Source organism: Salvia splendens, chromosome 11 (assembly GCF_004379255.2).
Source record: "Salvia splendens isolate huo1 chromosome 11, SspV2, whole genome shotgun sequence".
NCBI lineage: Eukaryota > Viridiplantae > Streptophyta > Magnoliopsida > Lamiales > Lamiaceae > Salvia > Salvia splendens.
Window position 1 is genome coordinate 19,340,372 of NC_056042.1, and position 25,086 is coordinate 19,365,457.

At 36.6% G+C, this 25,086-nt stretch overlaps 3 protein-coding genes across 4 annotated transcripts; 1 reads left to right on the plus strand and 2 right to left on the minus strand.

Annotated features, from left to right (window-relative positions):
• Window positions 1-8,838: 8,838 nt before the first annotated feature.
• On the minus strand, window positions 8,839-10,586 carry LOC121754317 (zinc finger protein ZAT4-like). Its single transcript, XM_042149696.1, has one exon. The coding sequence runs from the start codon at window positions 10,279-10,281 to the stop codon at window positions 9,016-9,018; it is 1,266 nt and encodes a 421-aa protein (XP_042005630.1). The 5' UTR covers window positions 10,282-10,586; the 3' UTR covers window positions 8,839-9,015.
• Window positions 10,587-15,273: 4,687 nt separating this feature from the next.
• On the minus strand, window positions 15,274-17,812 carry LOC121754923 (UDP-glucose 6-dehydrogenase 1-like). Of its 2 annotated transcripts, none has more exons than XM_042150209.1 (2): window positions 17,602-17,812; window positions 15,274-17,133 (listed from the first exon to the last, which is right to left on the minus strand). In XM_042150209.1, the coding sequence occupies exon 2, from the start codon at window positions 17,112-17,114 to the stop codon at window positions 15,672-15,674; it is 1,443 nt and encodes a 480-aa protein (XP_042006143.1). In that variant the 5' UTR covers window positions 17,115-17,133; window positions 17,602-17,812; the 3' UTR covers window positions 15,274-15,671. The 2 variants fall into 2 exon arrangements, with proteins under 2 accessions (XP_042006143.1, XP_042006144.1); XM_042150210.1 differs by having other exon boundaries at window positions 17,753-17,808.
• A 1,764-nt stretch (window positions 17,813-19,576) lies between these two features.
• Window positions 19,577-24,173, plus strand: LOC121754546. The gene is made up of 9 exons (XM_042149885.1): window positions 19,577-20,353; window positions 20,602-20,606; window positions 20,696-20,849; window positions 20,920-20,968; window positions 21,055-21,147; window positions 21,514-21,633; window positions 22,116-22,214; window positions 23,831-23,890; window positions 23,973-24,173. Exons 1-9 carry the CDS (start codon window positions 19,752-19,754, stop codon window positions 24,171-24,173), a joined length of 1,383 nt encoding a protein of 460 aa, XP_042005819.1. The 5' UTR covers window positions 19,577-19,751.
• Window positions 24,174-25,086: the final 913 nt, after the last annotated feature.

Sequence of the window (25,086 nt, forward strand, 5' to 3'; positions counted from 1 at the left end):
GCACTCTATAAATTGGAGAGAAAATCCTAACCCTAGCCACTAACTACACGCCTCCTCTCTCCCTCCCTAACGCCATTTTCTTCTCCCATTCTCTCCCAAAATTTTCTTCTATATTCCTCCATAAGTTCTTAATACTTTGAGAAGAATTTAAGTTGAAACCTCAAGTATTGTTGAAGAATCAAGATCATACTTTCTACCGATCCTTTCTAACAAAAAGAGGTATTTTTTTTATCTATCCTTTCTCATCAAACCGATTAATCGGTACTCTTGAACCCTCATGCATATAGTGAGTGTAGAGATTTCAAATATAAGGGTTTAATCGATGGGGAAACCTGTGTTTGTATGTGTGTATGCATTTTGAATGCAATTTCGTGAAGCCTAAATAAATCATTGGTGAATGATGTGTGATTATATGCAACCATGAGTGTGAAGGCTCTTTTAAGCATATGTGTGTGTTAAAAGCATGAAAAGGTTGTGTTTGAATGAATGGGGATAGAACCCTAATTAAAATTTTGAAACATGAAAAACTGTGAGTTCAGACAGTATGTTCCGACGCGTTTTTAACCGACCAAATGAACTCCTTTTTGTCCGATTCTTTTTTCTGAGTAAACTCCATGGTGTCTTCTGTGTTGTGTATGAATGTCAACCTAATTGGACGAAAGATAAATGTTTGGTGAATTTTTGAAATTAACTGCACAGTTCTGCCCGAAAATGTTTTCCCGACCAGTAGGTTACGCTTTCAATTCGACCGACCTAAAAAGGTTATTTTGACGCAATTTTTAATCTGGAAGTTATTTAATGAGTCTACTGCAGTGTGGTAAAATTTTAGCCCCAACGGAAGTCGTGTGAATTTTTAATGATTTTTACAAAATGATGTCGCAGTGCTGTCAGATTTCTATCTTTACAAAAGCAACTATGTTGTTATGTGAAATGATATACATGATTTATATATGGGTTAAAGAACCACTCTATGATGAAGTGATGTGTTATTCCAAGATGTATGCTATGATGTGATTTCCGTATGTTGATGGGGAAAAGGTAACCGTCGGGGACATGCATAATATTAAGTCAATGTTTGTGACTAATTGGTAATACATATCATCTAAAGGTGATAATGCGTGCGTGAAGTGTGATAACAAAGGGAAAGCAGTACTTGAAATCTAAACGGTCGAGGTGGGCTCTCTTTAAAATAAGGACTATGTCCTAATGTTTTATCGATGGAAATAACCATGATTATTATGTCTTGATTTATTTTTACGTGCCTATCTGATGTGGTTTTTGCCACTATTATATAAATCGAATTCGGGTCCTCGTAGGGCTACAAACCCTACTTGGATTAGTGTACATCTATGGTAGATCGTGTGCTAGCATACGGGCTGGCCGGTCTAGTGACCTGGTTTGCGGTCGCATTCCTTGTCATGTATTGGCAGATATGGCTAACGTCTATGGGAAAATGACTGATCAGTCGACTTTTACAATGAGAAATGATTTTGAGTGCCTCGGGCCTTTCTAAAGCTAAACCCCGATGGTTACTTACGTATGGCATGATAAATAACAATCTTTATGAAAATGTTTTCGGCATAAGTCCACTGAGTATTTTTATAAGTACTCAGTCCTGCATGTGTTTTCCTTATGTGCAGGTTGAGTGGCGACGAGCGGTTGGCGGTGTTGAGCAAATTAAATAAATTGATAGTATTGTCTTGAAACTCCGAGTGTCGTCGTGTCTTCACACATGACGTCATTCTTTCTCTTGGTCGTTTTCCGCTGCGATATTTTCTTTTACCTATTTGCTTTTGGGCTTGAACTTGATTTTGTTCGGTTATTTGACTTCTTTAAAGTCTTGTTGGATAATGTCAAAATCTATATCTTAATCTTTTCCTTGAATATTAATGTCCGGCCCAACTCATTATTTAAACTCGGGTCCTCATCTTGTTTTATACTTAATATCTCATTTAATATGTTGGTCAAACCTTCTTGATGAAACCCTAGCATATTTTCCTTGTTATATTTAAGTCTGTTTAAGTCGCGATCGCCGCATTTATTATACCCTAAAGGGCGGTCGTGACACATCACCCTCATGCTTTCATAACTTCACACGTCATCATACAATTACGTTCAAGACGCATACACGCATCTACACGCATACAAACACAAATTCCCACCGATTAAACCCTTAGATTTGAATTTCCTACACTCTCTACATGCATGAGGGAGTCAAGGAATGTTTAGATGGAGAGGAATAAAGAATGGAGGTTTGATTTTACCTTCTTTGGACGAAACAAACGGTAGGAACGAATATAACTCTTGATTCTTCAACAAACTTTTGGCCAAAAGGAGGGATCTTGAGTAGAGTAGATGAACAAGTGTGAGAGGAGTGGAGAAGGGGGAATGGGCGTGTACTTCAAGGGAGGGGGCGATTTTTTTTGGTGGGGGCTAGGGTTAGGTTTTGTTTTATTTATAGAGTTAAAATGAAATCTCCAATTAATTGCATGAAGATATGGAGAATTAATTAAGAGATATTTGAAGGAGATTTGGGGAATGAATTGGCGTGAACCATGGGGAGAAATAAGGAGGATTTTCGAAAATCATGGCTATTTAATTAGCCATGATTTAATTTGGTATTTCCACATAGCAGAGTAAAATAATACGGAGCAGAAACTTAATGAAAATCCTCCCAAATAATATGGTAGTAGGCGTGTGGAATATTCCTACCACAAGGAATAATTTCCAAATATTTAATAAAATAAAGTGGGGAAAGATTTGCTAGGACATTCCAATTAAAACATGGAAAGAAATAATTAAGAGATCAAAATAAATAATGAATAATTCTCTCCTCCCAAAAATTAGGAGATTTCGAAATCTCCCTTAGAAGAATAATAGGGGTCGATTTTTATCATGAAGAAATAAGATAATTAGGCTTTGAATTTAATTTGGATAATTATCCCAAAACAAATAATTAAATCCAAGAAAAAGAATTCCTCTCCAATAATTAATACTGGTCGAAATTTTCTCCATAAAAGGGCAAGGTAATTATTTATGATCCCATTTAAACCTCACTCCCCAAAATAAAATATTATTCACGGCTATATATATATATATATATTTCATTCCGCGACAAATAATTAAAGCCACGTCATAAAATCAACGGATTTGACTCGGTCAAATCAAAATTAGGTCACCAAAGCAAACACATTGCGGCAATCAAAGTAATAAGTACAATCGTCTTAGGGTTTGAAAATTAGGGTTCGAAAAGTGAGGCGTTACAAAAATAGAAATGAAATTCCTAGATGCGAATATTTATAGTAAAAGTTTAGGCAATATTTGTCACCCATGCCACCTTAGTAGTCTCTGGACTATTCGCCGGTATTGTGACCAAGAAATTATTGGAATCCGAATTTGTATGACCTCCCTAGAGGCGTACTTATTTTGGTATTGATTATGCATTACTTTGACTTATCAAATGGTGCGGGTTTTTCGCAACTCTATAATCCTGATATATTAGGTAGTGGTGATTAATATCTGGCGGTGCTAGGATTGCTATTATATTGAATCGTGCGCCAGGTGAGTCTCGTTTGATAATGTCCTCAAGAGGAGCTTGAAACAAGGTTTTATTATTCGGAACCTTGCTAGTTGGAATTTAATTATTCCATGAATAATAAATAAGCGTTTCTTGCTAAGTCCACTCTTGGAATGAAAAGATGTTAATTAATTAATTCTATAGCACACACTAGTTAATTAATTGACATTTCTATCTTAAGCGCGGGAAATGAACGATAAACAAAATGGAAACCCGGATTACTTGTAATTTCAGATTTGGATGGGCAGTGCAATATTATTTCTGTAGTGGCTGCTAATAATATTCTAATATAAGCTTGTATTAAATTGTGGGTTCAATTTGATTAGTAAAAAGCTAATTGGGGGAAGCCATATCCAAAACCTTTCATAGATCCCTCACCGGGCCTAATATGTAACTTAATATAAATATAAGAATAAAGGAGACATAAAATACACTTAATTATTTTGCTTAAATTTTCATCCATTCCTAAATAGAGAGGGGGACGAAATTTAAGTCCTAGTATCCTAGTGAGATCAGCTCACACTGATATCAGAATACATTTCGGAAACCTATCAGAGGATTTGTGGCCGAGTACTCAACATCTTCACGTGGAGAAGTAGCAAGCCATCTACGATTCTTTGGAGAATCAAGAAGGTACAATTATATTCCATAGAAAAGCATGTTTTAGGTTTCAATTAATCATAAAGCATGTTTTAATTCAAGTTATGAGCATGATACATGTGATAATTGCGCGAATAGAATTTGTCTGAATAATTTGCTAAATAGATCGTGTTCTCTGATTTATTCATGCTTCCGCTGCCAACCCCTCCAATAACAGATTGACCATTTTACCCTTTTATTGATATTTTATCTACTGTTTATCGAAATCTGTGAACTTTAATCTCATTCACTCATTTTAAGATCTAGTTTTTGTTTTGCGTTTCTATATATAGTGTCAAGTTAAATTGCATATAGTATCTAATCCACAACTAAGACCAATCCTACACCATTAAATCTTAATACAAATGCAAATTCTAAATATTGTACAAATTTCAAACTATGTTGATCACATTGTTGACACTGTGTTGATTATATAATCAAATGCAAACTCTAAATGTTGTACAAACTTCAAACTATGACCTGGATCGTTAGAAAATGTCATTGGATGTTCATGAAGGAAGATCAATAGCTGAGAAGGGATGAGAATTGGTTAGATCGTTGGTAGAATTGTTATGAGCTATTAACCGCTTTTTTGTCATGTGAAGTGATGAGCACGAGCTGCGAGAGGCTGAGACCGGAGCACATAAAAGAGCTCAACGCCAAGAACACACACACTAGATTTAAGGATCACATCTTTTTCTTTTTCACTTGATTAGCTTGGTAGAACAGAGTGAGATTAGAAGTGATAGTCGATTGATACTTATCTTTCTTGAGTCGTATTCCATCCATACGCATACATCAACAAAGAGTGAATCATCTTTTTGCCCGTGGACGTAGGTTTGTCAAATTCGAACCACTTAAAATCTCTCGTGTTATCCTTCTCGTTCAATCGCGCCTAGATTCTAACACCGTATATGAAGGGGTTGGTAGCGGAAGCGTGCGTTCTAACGGATCACATAATACGGATCTATTTAGCAGATTATTCAGACAAAATCTATTCGCTTAATTATCACATGTATCATGCTCATAACTTGAATTTCAAACATGATTTAGCACAAAAAATCCCTAAAACATGCTTGCTACGGAGTTAGCCAATTTACCTCGTTGATTCTCCAAAGAATCGTCAATTGCTCGCGCCTTCTCCACGATGAACTTCAATACTAGACCACGGATCTTCTGACTGGTGTCCCGAACTGTATTCCGACATCAGGGTGGGCTGATCTTATCGAAACACTAGGATTCGAATAAAGAAGACGGAAATTCCTCACGGAGGAGGAGCTGAAAATCTCACGGAGGAGAAATTCTCTTTGAAAAAATCGTCCCTTTCATTAATTTGGAATTGGCAAAATTTTCATGTCATTAATTTGTAAAAATTGTGTTTTCTGTCTCCTTTATTCTCCTATTTATAATAGTTAGATATTGGGCCCAGTCAGGGATCTATGGAAGGTTTTGGATATGGGCTCCCCCAATTAGCTATTTACTAATTAAATTGAACCCACAATTTAATTCAAGCTTATATTGGAATATTACGAGCAGCCACTACAGACGTAATATTGACCTCCCCATCCAAATATGAAATTACAAGTAATCCGGGTTTCCATTTTGTTTATTATTTATTTCCCGCGTTTAAGATAGAAATGTCCATTAATTAATTAAAGTCTGTTATGGACTTAATTAATTAACATCTTATTTATTCTAAGAGTGGACTTAGCAAGAAACACTTATTTATTATTCATGAAATAATTAAATTCCAACTCGCCAGTTTCCGAATAATAAAACCTTGTTCAAGCTCCTCTTGAGGACATTATCAAACGAGACTCTCCTCGCGTACGATTCAGCATAATAGCAATCCTAGCACCGCTAGATAATGATCACCACTACCCAATATACCTGGATCGTTGGGTGACGAAAAACCCGCACCTTTGGTAAGTCAAAGTAGTAGATACTCAATACCGTATGCTCAATGCTAACGTACATTGATTAAGAAATAGATATTTATCAAGACCTCGTCTTTCAGTAGATAGCATAAAGACTCGTCTTGCTGTTAGATCCATTCAGTGCTATACCACACCAACGTCATCTTATTTCAATAAGGCTTAGAAATAATCGGACTGACATTGCAACCTTTCACGATAGGTAGCCAAAGCCTATCTAGGTTGTGAAATTCTTCTTTTTCTTTTGCAAAGCATTGCATAGAACCGACTGTAGTTACCTTAAAGTGGACGACACCCACAACCAGTCTACTAAGCAAAAGACTTGGGCTTTGTTTATTTCTTATGCATTTAAATGTTTATAAAATATCTTATAAACGCACAAGCAAACACAATGTAATAATATATTGATTCTATTCGTGCAAACTGCTCGAATGATACTAAATCGGGTCAAAAGTGGATTGTAGAGTTTTTCCGTACACAAGCAAGATTCTATTCGTGCGAAGTCGCTCGAAACATGCTTTTCAGTATACTAACCCTAACAGTATATAGTAATAATTAACACTTTCTCACTCTTACTTGACTCTATCTTACTTTATTCTCTCGTCTCTATTCAATTTTTACTTTATTCTCTCTTTTACTCTCTCTTACTTTTTTATCTATCTACATAACACACTAAGCATCTCTTTCTTAAACTCCATGTTGTAAAGTTCTTCATCAACTATGAGGGAGCGGAGAGAGTATATAAGTAATACTACCACAAAATATATCCATCAAGTTCGCTCATCCTCCGCTTAGGATGTACACACATTCGACCATGGTGTATCTATAGATGTCATTATTAGGATCGATATGCTGAAAAACATGTTTTGAGTGTGTTATACGATTAGAATTGCTTATATACAACAGACTCTACAATCCAAATTCACCCAATACGAGATGTACTTTTATCACATTGTGTTTGGTTATGCATATATAAGATGTTTATCAAACATTTAATTATATAAGAAGCAAACAAGTCTAATCTTGTGCATGGTAAACTGGTTTTAAACTACGTTCACAGAAGACGGTTCTTTGTAGAAGTAAAACAATTTCACAACCTAGATAGGTTTTGACTACCTATTGCGAAAGGTTGTAGTGTCAATCCACATGTTTTCTTACCTTAGGAAATAAACGATACTTGTGGTATAGCACTGAAGGATCTAACAGTTGTAATAAGTTTTTCTTGGCTATTTACTGAAAGAAGAGGTCTCAATGATTGTTACCCCCTTCCGTTCGCGAATAAGAGTCTCATTTCTTTCTAGCATGTTTTTTTAAGAAATGTTAAGGAAAGAGAAATGTTAAGAAAGGTGGGTGGAAGAAAGTTAGTGGAATACTACACCTACTGGTATATATTAGTTTTAAATGATTAAGTGAGTGAAGTGAGTTAGTGGAATGCAGAGTCTCTTACCATTTATAATAATTATGAAACGATACTCCTATTCGCGGACGGACCTAAATGGAAGAATGAGACACTTATTCAAGGACAGAGGGAGTATTTCTTAATCATTGTTGACATAACATTGAGCATACGATATTGATTATGCACTACTTTAATTTATCAAATTGTGCGGATTTTTCGTAATATAAAATTCTTGATATCTTGGGTAGTGGTTATCAATATCTAGATGAGTTAGTATTGTTATTGCAATGAATCGTGTGTTTGATGAGTCCACTTTTATAATATCCTATAGAAGTGAAGCGTGTGTTTGCAATGAAGTGTTTCAATTTATTCCACGAATAATAAAAAAGATTATGAACTAATTAATTAAAGTCTTATAGCAGAATTAAACTAATTAATGTATATTTGTATATCTTAAACACGAGAAATAAGAAATTAAAGAGAAACTGGACTACTATTGTTTTATATATTGATCGATAATAATATTCTATTTAGAATTGAATTAAACTGGCTAGAGAGAGATGTTGGCAATGGAGGCAGGAGATATAATAATATTCTATTTAGACTTGAATTAAACTAGCTAGAGAGATATGTTGGCAATGGAGGCAGGAGATTAAATTATTTTGGATAAAAGTGGATCAGATCGGATCCGCTTGGGAAAATTACACAAAATCTAATTTTTCCCACAAAATCTAAAATTTAACTATTTTTAAAATTTAGGAAAAATTACATAGTGGCCAAAGTTAATAATTTTAGCAGCTATTACACCTCTTTATAACTATACGAAGATTTATTCTTTTCAGCTGAAACATATTCTAAACTAACGCAAATCTCAGTAGTGAGTTAAACATCCTCAAATTATACCAGCATATGTTATCAACTTATTTATCATGCACTTTCACTAGTCAGGTATGCACCCTTTACTTCCACATTGTGTAACTATGTACACAATTTTTCTATCAATATGAAAGATTTAAAAAAAAGAAAAAGAAAACTGTGATGAATATATCCTAAATGAATATTTGAGGTGTCCACCAAAAACAAAGGTGATACATAGATCCCAGCACCTATGCCAGGTCTGTGACATATGCATTTTGTTCTTTTTTGTTTGCCTACCAGGCATATTTTTACATGATAAAAATAAACAATAGGATAGAACAAATCAAAATTAGGGGGTAAAAGAGCAAAAAGAAGAGAGCATGAACTGAACTACAAGGAAAGAGACATGAATGTCAAGTGTCACCTTCATGTAATCAAGATTCAAGCATGTTTCCTTCCAACTAAACAACTTCAAGTTTTAAACATGATTTAGAAAACCAACTCTACTTGAAAATGTACATTGATAGACACTGATCAAAAAACACTGAGCAATTCTGAAAAAGAATTAACAATCAAGAATTTACCAAATCACAGTCACTGCATCCACCTCAAGTAGTGAGCAGCATAGCCTCGTGCCCGCGGCTCCTTTCAGCGAACCATGAGCTGAGGCTGCCTGAATCAGCAGGAACCGGGAAGTTGAGGTCCAACATCTCGCGATTCTTGCCTTCAACGACTCCATTGTAGTGAGCCCTCTTGTGGCCACCTAGGGCTTGACCCGAAGCAAAAACCTTGAAGCATATAGGGCACTCGCGCTCCTTCCCTTTGCTCGACTCCATCTCTCCACCACATCGATCATGATTCGAATCAGCACATAACAACAATCTACCTTCACTATGCTTCTTCTCCTCAAAACCCTCAATCAATTCAAGATTTTCATTCTCAAAACAAGATTCATCATCACCATCATCACTTCCATTGCTGCTGCCTATACCATGTTCCAAGAATTCATCATCACACACAAGATCCACCTTCATTCCCTTTTCAACCCTAAGCATCTCATCATCATCATCATCAAATTCAGATACATTTTTCTCAACATATGAGGCATTAGCAACAACACCTCCAAAGTAGGCAGAATCATCATCAGAATCCTCTGCATTCGAGTCAAGCTTGAAGAAACTCCCCACACCCCTAGAGAGCATCACCAAGCACCTAGCAGCTTCCTCTGCCTCCTCAAGATCAGAGACTCCACAATGAGACACATCCACATTGACAGTGCCTTTGTACTTAATCCTGGATCTCTTCCTCCGAATCGGGCAGAAGTCCGACAAACTCTCACCAGACTCAACAACACTAGGCACCTTCACCATCCCTCTCTTAGTAGAATGGCTCTTCATGTGACCAAACATGGCCCTCATCGAGTCGAACCCTCTACCGCATTCCTTGCACGAATGCACCTCCTTCTTGTTCTTGATCGAATGGCACCTCATGTGGCCCGAGAGAGCCCTCAACGACGCGAATTCCTTGCCGCATTCCCTGCAGGAATTCGCAGCCTTTGCGTGTTTGGGATCAGAAATCCTCCAAGATTTCTTCGGATTCTCCCTCAGCTCGTAGCTGGCATTGCTCTGATCACCACCATCTCCCAATTCTTCCACTTCTTCACTGATGGATTGATTGAGCTGATGATCATCATCATCATCTTCATCATCGCACACCATCTTGATCCCAACTAGTTTTTCTTGAGCAGCTGCTTTTTTGGAAGCTGCAATTTGGGATAAATGAACCCTCATGTGGCCTCCCAATGACTTCCCGCTAACGCAGCTTTTGCTGCAGATTCTGCACACATATCTCTGCTCCTCTTCAACTTCTCCCATTTCCCCCCCTTTTGATCCAAGAAAAGAAGAAATTTATCAAGATGAGTCGATTATCGAAGCAAGAGATGAAACAATTCGATCTGAAAGAGAGTGATTAGTTGAGAATCGGATCAGAAAAAAACTGATCTTCTCGGAGAAGAAATGCAAGATCTGGTGAGAGAGAAAAAGATTTAATCTGATTTTGAGAAAATGAAAAGAAAATCTGATTCTGCATTCAACTCAACTAGCCAAAATTAAGAGAGTGGTTACTTAAGGGCTGTTTGGCGTTGAAACATTCGTATATATATGCTCGAGAAAATTGAGAAAAAAAAATGTTATTCCCCTTTTTCTCTCTCGCGAGGAAGAAGAAGCCATTCAATTGCATGGAAGCAAAGAGAGGGCACGATATACTTGCTGCAAAGACCACTCACTACTTTTTCAATATTTTCATTTACTTAAATATTGAATAATTGCAAAAAAAAGGGTTTGATTTGATTAGGAGTAGTGTACACGCCAGTTTTGGTTTGGGTTTGGTTTACTTAAATAAAACCTCACTTAGTTAATCACCTACATTCTCTCGTCATAAGGGAGTGATACCACAAAAAGTGTCCTGTTTGAGGGGGAAAAAGATATTTAAAGAAGCTTTCAGATTACGAAATGATCTTTTAGTATTCATATATATTTGGAGAATATATAAATAGCTACTTTAAGGGGTGAGTATTCGGGTTTCGGTTCGGTTTTTTATTCAAACCGAACCAAATCCGAAAAACCAAATTTAGTTCAAAATTCTAACTGAACCGTACCCGAAAAACTGAACTTCGAAAACCGAAAAAAACCGAAATTCTCAAAAAAACTGAAAAACCAAAAAAAATATGGAGTATATATTAATATATATATATATATATATATATAGAGTAGTGATCTATGGCAAACACCTCTTAACCATATAACTAGAGAACAAATAATAGCCACAAGATCAAAAAAATCAAGGGCTAATATTAATTTTCGAATTTAATGAGATATTAGCTCCCTCAATCACAAATTTACTCCATAATAACAAGTCAGGGGTATTATTGTCATTGCACAAAAAAAATTAGATTATGTAAATTTTTACTTCATTTGAAGGTTAACTTCACGGACATGAAGCGAGTGGATCTGATCAAGGAGATCGCGGCGGAGTTCGAGCTGATCGTGAACCGGCTGTCGGAGACGGAGGTGGCGACAGTGGCGTCGGTGGTGGAGCTGGAGCCGCAGCATCTGGCGGAGATCGCGAAGCGCGCGCATAAGCTGACCGGGCCGAAGAATGTGAAGCTGAAGACGGTGATCGACAAGTCGCTGCTCGCCGGAATCATCATCCGCTATGGGAATTCCGGCTCGAAATTGAGTTTAATTACTCTTAGGTTGCTGAATGTTGTATGTGAATTCAAGAATTATTGAAGAATTCGGAGCTCTGTTCATCAAAGCTAGAATTTGCCCGAGCAAAGGCGGCGATCGGTTTCAGCTATAAATACGGCGAATTGAGCTACGGAAATTCTTGTAATAATAGTAATTGAAGTTCATCCTCTTCTAATTCGGCTAAATTTTCATTCTTAATTATTTATTTGATCAGAGAGAAATTTGTAAATGCTGATGCTAGAAGGTGTTTGATCAATCTGATTTTACTTCACTCTTGTTTAGAAAACGCTTCACTCTTGTTCACAAAACACATCACTCTTATTCTGATTTTACTTCACTCTTGTTCACAAAACACTTCACTCTTGTTCAGAAAACACTTCACTCTTGTTCACAAAACACATCACTCTTATTCTGATTTTACTTCACTCTTGTTCACAAAACACTTCACTCTTGTTCAGAAAACACTTCACTCTTGTTCACAAAACACATCACTCTTATTCTGATTTTACTTCACTCTTGTTCACAAAACACATCACTCTTATTCTGATTTTACTTCACTCTTGTTCAGAAAACGCTTCACTCTTGTTCACAAAACACATCACTCTTATTCTGATTTTACTTCACTCTTGTTCACAAAACACATCACTCTTATTCTGATTTTACTTCACTCTTGTTCACAAAACACATCACTCTTATTCTGATTTACTTCACTCTTGTTCACAAAACGCTTCACTCTTGTTCACAAAACACATCACTCTTATTCTGATTTTACTCCACTCTTGTTCACAAAACACATCACTCTTATTCTGATTTTACTTCACTCTTGTTCACAAAACACATCACTCTTATTCTGATTTTACTGCACTCTTGTTCACAAAACACTTCACTCTTGTTCAGAAAAACACTCCACTCTTGTTCACAAAACACATCACTCTTATTCTGATTTTACTTCACTCTTGTTCACAAAACACATCACTCTTATTCTGATTTTACTTCACTCTTGTTCAGAAAACGCTTCACCCTTGTTCACAAAACACATCACTCTTATTCTGATTTTACTTCACTCTTGTTCACAAAACACATCACTCTTATTCTGATTTTACTTCACTCTTGTTCACAAAACACATCACTCTTATTCTGATTTTACTTCACTCTTGTTCAGAAAACGCTTCACCCTTGTTCAAAAACACATCACTCTTATTCTGATTTTACTTCACTCTTGTTCACAAAACACATCACTCTTATTCTGATTTTACTTCACTCTTGTTCACAAAACGCTTCACTCTTGTTCACAAAACACACCACTCTTATTTTTTGAAAATCTCTTCAAACTAAACAATTTACATTTCATAAAATGAATAATTGATCAAGCTTGGGACCAAGGGCCACCTACCAATATACATACATGATACATCCCCTTTCATCACCACATTCTGATACCACAAACCTTACTTCCAACAATGCCATCCAAAAAACACAAGCCCAAGAAATCATCCATCACTAACACACCGCAGCCGCTGCCGTATCGCTCTCAACAACAGTGTCCTTGGACGGAGTTTCTCTCAACTAACATCACCGCCGCACACAATCCGTGGCGCACCAACGCAGCTCCGCTCCCGCTGTCACCAAATCACGGCTACCACCACCAACATCAACACGATGCGACTCCCATCACAACCAACCGCCCCAACTCTGCCACGTCGCCAGTGCCTGCATCAGCGCCGCCCCAAATCGAAGGAGATTTGATCGCAGATTTGGAAGGAGAAAGAAAGGAAATCACGTAAATTTGAATTTGATAATGTAATTTCCAAAAATACCCTTGGCCTATTTTATATAATTAAAATAAATAATATTTGTTCCATTAAGATGTGTGGCTGAGATTTGTTCTCTAGTTATACACTTAAGATTAGTTATATCTTGATCACTCCCCTATATATATATATATATATATAGGGAGATGATCAAAATAAGTATGTGTTTAAATCCAGAAATGCAGACCAAATCTTGGCCCTAGGATTAGATGATCTAATGGTCAATAATTAACCAAAAATACGGAAGGTCATAATTAAGCAATTTTAGGTCATATTATAATATTTGGGTTTAATGTCATGCTAAGATCGTTTTAGGTCATGCTTTGTTAGCATGACCTAAAAATTACCTAATTATGACCTAAAAGTGACCTAATTATGATATTGTTCTGCGTTTCTGTATTTAAATCTAGTTTTGCATAGATCAAAACCCTATATATATATATATATATATATTTATATATATATATATAGGACTGTGATCAATACCAAACCATTCTTAAACCTTAAACGGCGAACAACATCATTATAAGACAACCTGGAGTTCATTATAATGAACTAATAACAAACTTATAATGAACTTCAGATCTTTATATTATGCTAGAAGATGTCATTGTTTTTATATCTTTGAATGCCCTATAATGAACTACAAATAAAATTGTAATGAACTCCGCGTTGTTTTATAATGATGTGTTTGGTGTTTAGCGTTTAAAATTAGTTTGGTATATAAAACAACCATATATATATATATATATATAATATACTTTATTTTATACATATACTAATAGAATATAAATATATATATAATATAAAATTAATAGAATATGTATAATAAATATTATATAAAATATATTAAAATAATATATATTATATATATGATATAATATATTAAATTAGTAGAATAAATATATATAATATTATATTTAAAAATTTAAAATATAATTCGGTTTTTCGGTTTTTTCCGCCCGAACCGAACCGAACCGAACCGAACCGAACCGAACTGAAAAACTAAAATTTTTGTATTTTTAAAACCAAAGCGAACCAAAAAACCCAAAAAACTGAACCGAATTTCAAAATTTTGGTTTGGTTTGGTTCGATTCGGATATTTGGATTTTGGTTTTTTTACTCACCCCTAGCTACTTATTCTGTCCGCTGTTAAATGTTTTATACCATCATTGGATTTCCACCTTTCAATATTCTCTTATCACTACTTTATATATGGACTGTACACTATATTAGTTCATTCTACTCATAATTTATTATTTCATAAAATTATATAGTAGTAACTTTTGTCAATGTCACTTTCTTTTAAATTTCTTAAACTCGTGTCAAAACAAATTGGTACATTTATTCCCGGACAGTGGTAGCATTTGATATTTTATTCTATATCATTTCTCCCTTTGTCCCTTACTAAATGTAACAACTGTAATTTTGACAGTTTTATAATTAGATATCTAATTTCATTTTTACCATTTTTTTTAAATGAACCTTAAAATTCCACTTAATCATTCAACAAATATTTTTATTATAAAACTAACTTATGAAAATAAAACTTATATTTTATTAAATTTTCCATTCATTTTTATACATATTTACAAATTCTTAACAAGTCCACAAATATTTTTTTTTATAAAACTAACATATGAAAATAAGACTTATATTTTCCATTCATTTTTTAATTTTTACAAATTTTTAACAAGTCCAAATGGAACATTTATTCACGGGACAAATGAAATTTTGTTATCATTGTCTGTCAAACTTATAAATTTTGAATAAAACTAGTAAATATGATATCTTTTTTCAAACAATCTAGAAAGAAAAGTGATATGCATCAATTATTACGGGACAAATGGAGTACTTCGATTTTCCAAAATCTCAAATACCAGTCACTCCACTTTGAAAATTACACTGTATGGCATAAATAGTTACATGGAAACAACAAACGATAAAATTAAAAGGAGCTAGCATGAAAGAAGTGGGACAAAAGAAATAGAAAGTGTCTTAATACAAAATGTAACCAGAGATTATAAGGACCAAAATTAGGCCAAATATGGAGATCCTCCAACTACCAGAAAAAAACCAAAGAATGTTTAAATGAAGCAAAACAAACCTCCTCCAAAAAGGAAGCAAAATAATGATTATATAGTGAAAAAATAAAGATATAGAGGCCTAAAGTCGGCCTCAGCAGCTTGCTCCAATCCATCTCATTTATGCAACAGCGGGCATGTCCTTGAGCCACGCATCCAGCGGCTTCCCGATCGAGTAAACAATGAAACCGATTTCCCTCATCTTATTCGCATCCACCACGTTCCTCCCATCAAACACAAACGCCGGCTTCTGCATGTTGTCGTATATCCTCTGGTAATCGAGCTTCTTGAACTCGTCCCACTCCGTCAGGATGCAGACCGCGTGCGCCTCCCTGGTCGCCTCATACGCGTCCCACACACACTGCACCTTCTTCTTCGTGGTGGGGCTCACCGGCTGTAGGTGCAGGGGGTGGTCCCAGTCGAACTTGTTCATCGAGAGGTCCCGCTGGACCTGCTCCTCCGTCACCTGAGGGTCGTAGATGCTCAGCTGTGCCTTGTCGCCGAGAAGCCCCTGGCAGACGTCGATGGCGGGAGTCTCTCTCGTGTCACCGGTGTCCTTCTTGAAGGCAAAGCCCAAGATGGCCACTTTCTTGTTGGCCACCGTGTTGAACATGGACGAGACCAAGCGGTTGACAAAGCGGTTCTTCTGATAGTCGTTGATCTTGATGACTTGCTTCCAGTATTCCGCAACCTCAGGAATGCCGTTGCATTCGCAGATGTAGACCAGGTTGAGGATGTCTTTCTGGAAGCAGGATCCGCCAAATCCCACACTTGCGTTGAGGAACTTTGGGCCGATTCTTGAGTCGGTCCCAATAGCATATGCCACTTGGGTAACATCTGCTCCGGTGGCCTCACACAGAGCAGACATGGCGTTGACGGATGAGATTCTCTGTGCCAAGAACGCGTTGGCAGCCAGCTTCGACAGCTCTGCAGACCACAAATTGGTGGTGAGAATGCGATCTTCGGGAACCCAATGGGCATAAACCTCCTTCAATGCTTTAACAGCCTTGAACCCTTCTGGGGTCTCCCGGCCTCCGATGAGGACCCTGTCTGGGTTGAAAAGGTCTTGAATTGCAGTCCCTTCAGCGAGAAACTCCGGGTTCGAAAGGATCTGGTAGTTTATTCCCTTGCTGTTGTGAGTCAGGATTTTTTCAATGGCCTCAGCAGTTTTGACAGGAACCGTGGACTTCTCAACCACGATCTTGTCGGATTTCGACACATCAGCGATCATGCGGGCTGCACTCTCCCAGTAAGTCAAGTCTGCAGCTTTGCCAGCTCCAAGACCACTGGTCTTGGTAGGAGTGTTAACCGAGACAAAGACTATGTCGGCCTCAAAGACGTGTTTGTCAACATCTGTGCTGAAGAAGAGATTCTTGCCACGGCAGTGCTTCACCACATCATCGAGCCCTGGCTCGTAGATGGGAAGCTGATCGCTATTCCACCCGCTGATACGAGGAACTGAAATGTCAACTACGGTAACTTGGATATTAGGACACTTGTAAGCAATCACGGCCATGGTAGGGCCTCCTACATATCCTGCCCCAATACAGCATATCTTCACCATATTTCTTTGTTTTGGTGCCCTTCAAAACAAAATTATTCGTTCAGAATCAGAATTTACATCCACATAGAGAGTGTTAATGCTCAAATGATTTTACATAAGTCAACAGTTTTGTAGAAAAATCATCTGTTTCCATTGAAAAAATTGAGATACAAATCTCACACACTGTGCCACCAACCCCTGGTGTCTTCTGCTTTCATAAATTTTGTCATAGTTTTTCAATTAGACTAACTACTTACGAAAATAATTGCACCTTCTTCAAAAGGAATAAATTCAATATGATCAAGATTCTTGATCAGATCTACCTAAACACATTGCATGTTATGCTACGAGCTCTAAAATCCAACACGCTTAAATCATAACATCGAATAAGAAAAATGCATACTAAGGCTAAAACACAAAAAATCAATCAGAAATTCATAAAAATTGCATTTCACTCAAATCACATGAGCTCCGCTTCAGATCAGACGCAGGCAACAAAAAATTATACCTCAATTTATATCGAAGAACCCCTAAATCACATCACCATAGCCAAAATTACAAAGACGCAAATTGAACATGCACAATTCGATGATACAAACCGACGGTCGAATGTTGGCAGAAAAAGGCAAAATCAATGGATCAGTCAAAGAATAATTTACCGTCGGATCGAACGATATGTTTCGAAAGCAAAAGATATGCAAAAGTGGAATGTGTTAAGAGGGAATTAAGAGAATTCATATGAAGACAGAGAAAGTGGGTAGATGGTTATATAGTCGTTGGGGCCGAGACATCAACCTGAGAAGACAAAAACACCCTTCCACCCATAAAGTCGAATTGACTAAGTTACCATTTGGGTGTTTGGACAGTGGTGCAGTGGTTTTATGAAATTATTATAGCAAAAATAGTTTGTAGGAATATTTGAAATAGTCAAAATGACAAAGTCTCATATAAAAAGTTTGATTAAACTAGAAAATGGGATATAGGATTCTACCAGTAATGATATACATAGACTCTAGCAAATATTTCATCAATTATCCAATGACACCTACTTGCCGGGAATGTTGGGCGTGGCAAGATGTCAAGTGCCAAGGCTCAGTTATCATTAGACATATCTGGTAAACTCTCGGGCCATACGCAAAGTGAATTTACAGAGTGACCTTCATCTCAAATTACAGAGGGACCTATGGAATTGGAGGGGTTAGCCATACGCTAAGTGAATTTACAGAGTGACCTTCATCTCAAATTACAGAGGGACCTATGGAGTTGGAGGGGTTAAAAGTGTCTAGATATGTTGAAATTTTGGTTAAACACCCCCATGAGCATTGGTAAGTGCAAAACTACGTGCTTTAAAAAACTGAAATTTTACTACATATATGCTGATCCGTTCCTAAGACATATGTAACTCAAGCAATACGGCAAATCTAACACCATTAGTGTCGTCAATTATAGGTCTGCCCATCGCCCAAAGATAGAAACTGCAATTCTTAGCATTATGAAACCTTCAATTATAAATTATTTTTCAAAAACCTTCTAACTTTCCGCCCTCTAAAACTATTCACTCCCACTATTATGGAAAAAAAAACCTTTTCACTTCTTGGAGAGACTAGTTAACCTTTTCTAATTTAATTAGTGGTCACTTAAACGAAAGGAAAGGTTTGTACCATTCAATTCACAAATTTTTAGTGAATTTTTTTAGTATATTTTTCGTATAACAATTTTCGTTACTATTTATCTCGTAATAGCTCTCTAATTGAATGGGAATTTGAAAGGTTCTCTAGCATAAATTTTTTGTTATGAGTTTTCCGTAACTGTTCATTTTCCTTTACTCTTAAGTATAAAATCAAAACACTTTTCACTTTATATACTAAGATTGCAATAAAAACCATGATATGATTTTATAATAATTCTACTGACATTCATGTTATTACTCCCAAAAATCCATTTTTATATATGTATAGATTGCTATTTTAGTATGTAAGAATCATTAAATTATAAAATAATTATAATTACAATTATAATCGTTATATTGTGAGCTAAGTGAAAAGAATAAAGTAAAATAAAGAAAAAAAAGCTAGAGATAGTGAAATTTTCATTTTTAGAAATATATCATTTAAAGTGGGACATTCTAAAAAAACGTGTCACTTAGAGTTTGACGGAGGGAGTATTAATATTATTTCATTTTTTAGAAGTTGTCTTTCAAATTATTTTATTTTTTAGATGATAGTCATACAAATTCAAATAATGTGAATTAGTCGGATTTATTAATCTAGAAATGCTTGATGTTGTATGAAAGTTTAGAATTTCATATGATTATTACTTATTTAAGTATAATTTTTTTATCATATAAGTATCTTAATTACGGATCAGTTTTTGTCTATTATAGCAGGTCAAAAATCCAGTGATGTTTAGTCTGAACATAACGGTATTATAGAATAATTAATCCTTCGCTCCAAAATCAAACAAAAAATAGCCGTTACAAACAGAGCATCGAAGCTCAACGTTATTTTGTTCTCCCCAATTTCATTCAGCAATGAACTGCCAATTTCTCTCTGTAAATCCAGCAAAAATCTTCTCTCTCATAAAAGCGCAGTGATCTACAGATTCCCCTCTCTTTAAACTGAGTGTTTTGAGCAATTGTTCGGCGAATTTTGTTTCCCCATGGATTCGAGTTCAAAATCCGGCGGCGCGGTTACTCCTGCGAAAGGAAAAACCGCCCGATCGAAGTTAAATGAATCCCTACGCCATTCTGAGAATGTAAATCCGAACGTTTCGATTCCTTCGTTGATGTTCTCGAATTCTCCATTTATCATCAAATCTGAAAAGAGCGCCAAAAAATCCGCTTTCGGAAACCCTAACCCTAGCCCTAAGCAGTTAATTCGAGAGAGGAAGTTCGTGATCGCGAAGAAGAGAGTGCGCAACCAAGAGCAGAGTTCCCTGGGCGCTGACGCGGCGGATTGTGAGAAGTGTAAGAAGGCGATTGGTAAATCCAAGTGCTTCTGTGTGGCGTACGAGAGTTTGCGCGCCTCTCACGAAAATTTTTTCAAGAACCGGGATGAAACCGAAGATGAGGTTTCGGATAAACTAGAGGAGTTCGATTTGATGTCTCAGAAGGAAGGTGTAAAACTTGAAAGGAAATTGGAGGGAGATGGTTCCTTATCTGAAATTAATGAGGAAAACAAGACCGATGCTGATGAGTTCACGGAAAATGATGATACGGGTGTGAAGAGGAGTAGGGATAGGTTGATGGATGAAGCAAAAGCGTGAGAACGGACGCCAGGATCTGGCGGGGTGATGAATTTGGTGAAGGAATTTGAGAAGCTTTCGATGTTCAAATTGGGAAATTCAAGGGAAAATGATGTCGAGGAGGCGGAGAATGATATGTTAAAATTCTAATATCTTGTCCCACATCGGCTTGATGATGATCCTATCTCTTCTATATAAGTGTGGATAACCCTCCCCTTATGACCCCTTTTAAGGGGTGAGTGACCCATTTCTAATATGGTATCAGAGCGGGCCATCATCGATGATGGAGTTTATTAGTTTATTTTCTTTATCTCTTCTCTTGTGAGTGGCCCATTTCTAATATGATAAAGTTGATGTAGACTTGCTGTCGGATGATGGACTGGAGCCACAACCTACGTCTCCAGAGACACAGGTGTCATCTTCTTCGTTCTGTCCATCAAATTTTTATCTGACATCAGAGAGCTTAGGCCTTGATCTTCATCGTTCATATTCTTTCGACAGCAAAGATGGAAGGTTGGTGACTTTTGTAACTCAGATACAATTACCTATGCTGTTTTGGTAACTGATATAGGTTTCTTTGCAGCAGTATTTCAACCATAACGTCTGCTGGTGCTCAAAAGGACAGGCGAAGTGTGAGCACTTTTAACCTTAATTATCGTACTGAGGCCAATAGTGTCTCATTTTTTGGTATCATTATCTTTGTTTTTCGCATGTGCAGAGCACTGAATCAGCTGCAGATCGTGCTAGAAGACTCTGGAAGAGAAAGCAGCGGAAAGTTACCTCTCCAAAGCCATTCATTCTTAGAACCGAGGTATATGTAAATTGTAAGAGAGATTTGTTGCGATATTGGGAGACTTCATTTTGAAATGCAAAAAGAATTTATTAACCAGATAGTATCTTCATGTAAAGAAGATATTTCTTGTTAGAGGAGGTAGTCTTGTTCGGTGTCTTAACTAAATAATTTAATAGGGTTCTGTGCATAGAAACATTTCGATTCTATGTTAAGAGGGTAATGGTGATTGCGAAAAACATTCGCTATCATTTGAGCATGTTTTTTTAGCAGCCTGTTGAGTTCATAGTTAGGAATTGAATCACTCTGTTCTCTTTAAAGCAGGAATGATTGTGTTCTGCCAGTAGCTTTCCTCTAACTCAATAATTGGAAATTTTCCCATTGCAGGAAAGAGGAAGATGCAAGGAGGAAGAATTCATGAAAAAGTTACAACAGATGATTGAAGAAGAGAAGAAGATGAGGGTACCTATAGCGCAAGGTCTTCCCTGGACAACAGATGAACCCGAGGTCAAGCTTATATATCCAGTTTATACTCTCTATCTATCATGTATATCAATGCCGGTCCTTTTCATGTCAGGTTTTGTGCATATCTTTTGCTCAGAATCATTGAAATCTTCAAAGAGCTAATGATAAACTACTGTTGGCATGGCATTCTTGTTAGAGGAACTTCCTTTTTTAATGATATCAGATATCATGCTCTACGAAACTATTGGCACGAGCACCAAACACACTACCCACCCTGATCGGGCTTCCTAAAATACAGTGTGACAGACATGACAAAATGTTGGCTTTTATCAATTTTAATACTACACTTTTGTCCATTTGCCCATGTTAATAGGTTATGTATTACAGACTTGTGTTGATATGTAGATCAAGATCTAAATATAGTTCTCTCATGAATCTGAAAGTTGTTTCCATTTGGCTTAAAATATTGTGGCCATACACAATTTTTTTTAACAATTCAATAAATATGAATTGCCATTTCTCAGTGTTTAGTGAAGCCTCCTGTTAAAGAAATCACAAGGCCAGCTGATCTTGTGTTGCACAGTGATGTGAGGGCTGTAGATCGATCTGAATTTGATCATCAGGTATTTCTCTTGAATTACAGTGAATTCTATAAACTCAAGTTAGAATGCGAACATGTCGAATTGCTTGGTTTCTCTTGAAGTTGCATATAGGATCTAAATTCTGTGTTTTCTATGGTGATAACGTGTAATTGTAAGTCCAGGTGCGTGAATAATCAGCCAGACCTAGGAACGAAGATCAATCACCAGCGCAAAGAAAAAGTGAAGAAAAGCAGCGAAATCCTCAAGGGCACAAATGTCAAATCAAGAAGATTGTTACCCTAGGGATTGGAGCCACATCTATAAATAGGAGAAGAAAGAGAGGGGGAGTTCGATAGAAAAATCCGTTCTTAGTTAGAAAACTCTTTATGAGCTTTCGGCTCACTCTTTTTCACTCTTAGCTCAACACGCATTTGGTTTTCAGATGGGAAATCTGGGGTAGTGTGGTGTTGTTTTGGAAGTGTAACACCGTCCTAATAAGGGCGAAGAAACAATTTTACTTTTCCGCACGTACTTTCTCTCGCCGACTTCCTTGCCGGAAGTTCGGCTACTGTTTTGAGGCTACATTTGCAGTTTGATGCTTAATCTAGTTTCTATTTTCTGTTTCCGCTCTGATTCTGATGCTTTACTGTTTATTTACTGATTTGGATGCTTTTCGCAACTGTTGGATGTTTGAAGTTGAGATCGGAGAGATCTGAGTGGATTTGTTGGTTGTTGGCTTGATTCGGAGTTGAATCGGGAGTTGCAGGTTATGGATCTGAGTTTTGTTGGTGTTGAATCTGATGGATCTAGTGTAGATTCCATCTTTAATGTTTAAATCTGAGTACGTATTTTTGGATCTGCATGAAATTGTCTGTTATTGTTGATTTGCTTGACCTGGTAGATTAGATCTGGTGATATTTAGCTTAATCGTTTTGTTTAACGTTCGATTTGAAGTATACTCTGTTTATATGCTCTGTTTCGTTCTAGTTCATGTTTGTTTGATGAAGAATATAATAATAATCGGTAGTTAGAATCAGATCCGCCGTTTGTTTGTTAATTGCAGCTTTTTCTGTCGGTAGCTATTTAGGGAAATATGTTCTGTTACTTTTTCTTATGCTCTGTTGTCTAGCTGTTTTAGGAAACTTATATTGCTTGACCGAGGAAATTTGGCGAATGATCTAAAGTTAATTTTCAATTTCAAATCATAATTGCAATTAAATTTGAAGCACCTTTAGTTCTCTGGATCCAGTAGATAGAATAAATTAGTTTTAATTTCTCAGGTCTAGTAGTTAAAACTCAACCCTCATGTTGCGTGTTAGCAGCCAAACCCTCCCAAGTCCTCTTAATGCATTCATAACCCTTCCGTCCTCGTGGATTCGATCCCGACTTCCCTATACTAGCCAATAGTATAGATGGTTGAGGTTTTGAAGCGAGATTGTTGTGACAATGACTGAATTCTGAGAGTTTAGATCTCCTAGACCCTGTGCTCGAGTGAATCCTCTAGACCTAAGAGTTTACTTTTACAAGCAGCAGCAACGAATCACCCGAAGTCTTCAGTTATATCAACTACGGTGTCTATTTAGTGTTCTTGTCCGTGCCTAATTTTCTGTCAGTTAGACGACAGTTTTGTTTACATAATTTCATTGTCTTCTCTTAAGATTGCCATGAAAACGAATCTGATTGAACAGTACCAGATGGAAAGAGAGAGACAGCAGAAGGTATACAACTGCATTCCAAAACTTAGTCAATCAATATGAAGTTATATTTTGTTAGAGATTCTAAATAGTCCTGCTTTTGCAGCTGGAAGAAGAAGAAGAAGAAATCCGAAGACTGAGGAAGGAGCTCGTTCCTAAAGCGCAACCTATGCCGTATTTTGACAGGCCCTTCGTCACCAGAAGGTCAGGCTCACTTGTAACTCTCAAGAGCAAACTAAAACGTCACCACTCTGTGCTCATTCGTGTTAGGTCTGAGAAGAATCCGACTATACTGAAATTCGGATGACTTCACAACACAATGCCGGTGAACACTAATTCGGATCATTCATTCTTTTATGTGTATATGTTGCATTAATTAGTGAGAGGCTTGCAATTTTGGGTAGTGAAAAATGTTTTGTTTGGCACAATGGTGCGCCAGCTATATTGATTTCCTCATTCTTCCATTTTCACCGAGTTCTGATAGCACAGGTTCCGAACAAATGGTACTTATAGCAATTAAATGTGATTAAACGAAAGCCTTTTGATCGTCTAAAGGATCCACGTGGCTAGCGACTTCTCCATGTGTCGAGGCTTTACTCAACCGTAATCTTCTAACCTATTTTCGAACTCACAGTTCTCCATTTGTGTGACACATCTTAGAGAAACATATAATGATCTATTAGATATGAAGACAAGAATCATGATTGAAGAGAAGAAGGCAAAATTCCATCTCTCCTATGAGTTAGGGGACAAATGATACTCTATAATGTAGGTGCCACCTTCTCTCTATCACCGTAAGAGTTTTGTCTTCACTTCTATCCCTTTGATAAACACAGATTCTGCATGTTATTAGGGACCTTATTTATAGTATCTATAATTGCATATTTTATACTCCCCGTCCTATAAAAATATGGACAATTTAAATGACATGGGAATTAAATACACAATTACTAAAGTAAGAGAGATGAGGAAAATGATAGTTAAAGTGGATAACATCCACATTATTATTAGGCATTGTTTGGTAGCTATGTTATGTTTCGACTAGACATGATACAAATATTGATAGTTATCATAGTTTCGATTAGTTAATTTGTCTTGATTGAGTGTTTGATAGCTAAGAATAATTGTGAATTATCATATTTAGATGTTTGGTACAACAAGTTATAACTAAAGATAAAAATTAGGATTGTCAAAATTATCCTTATGAATTTAACTTAATG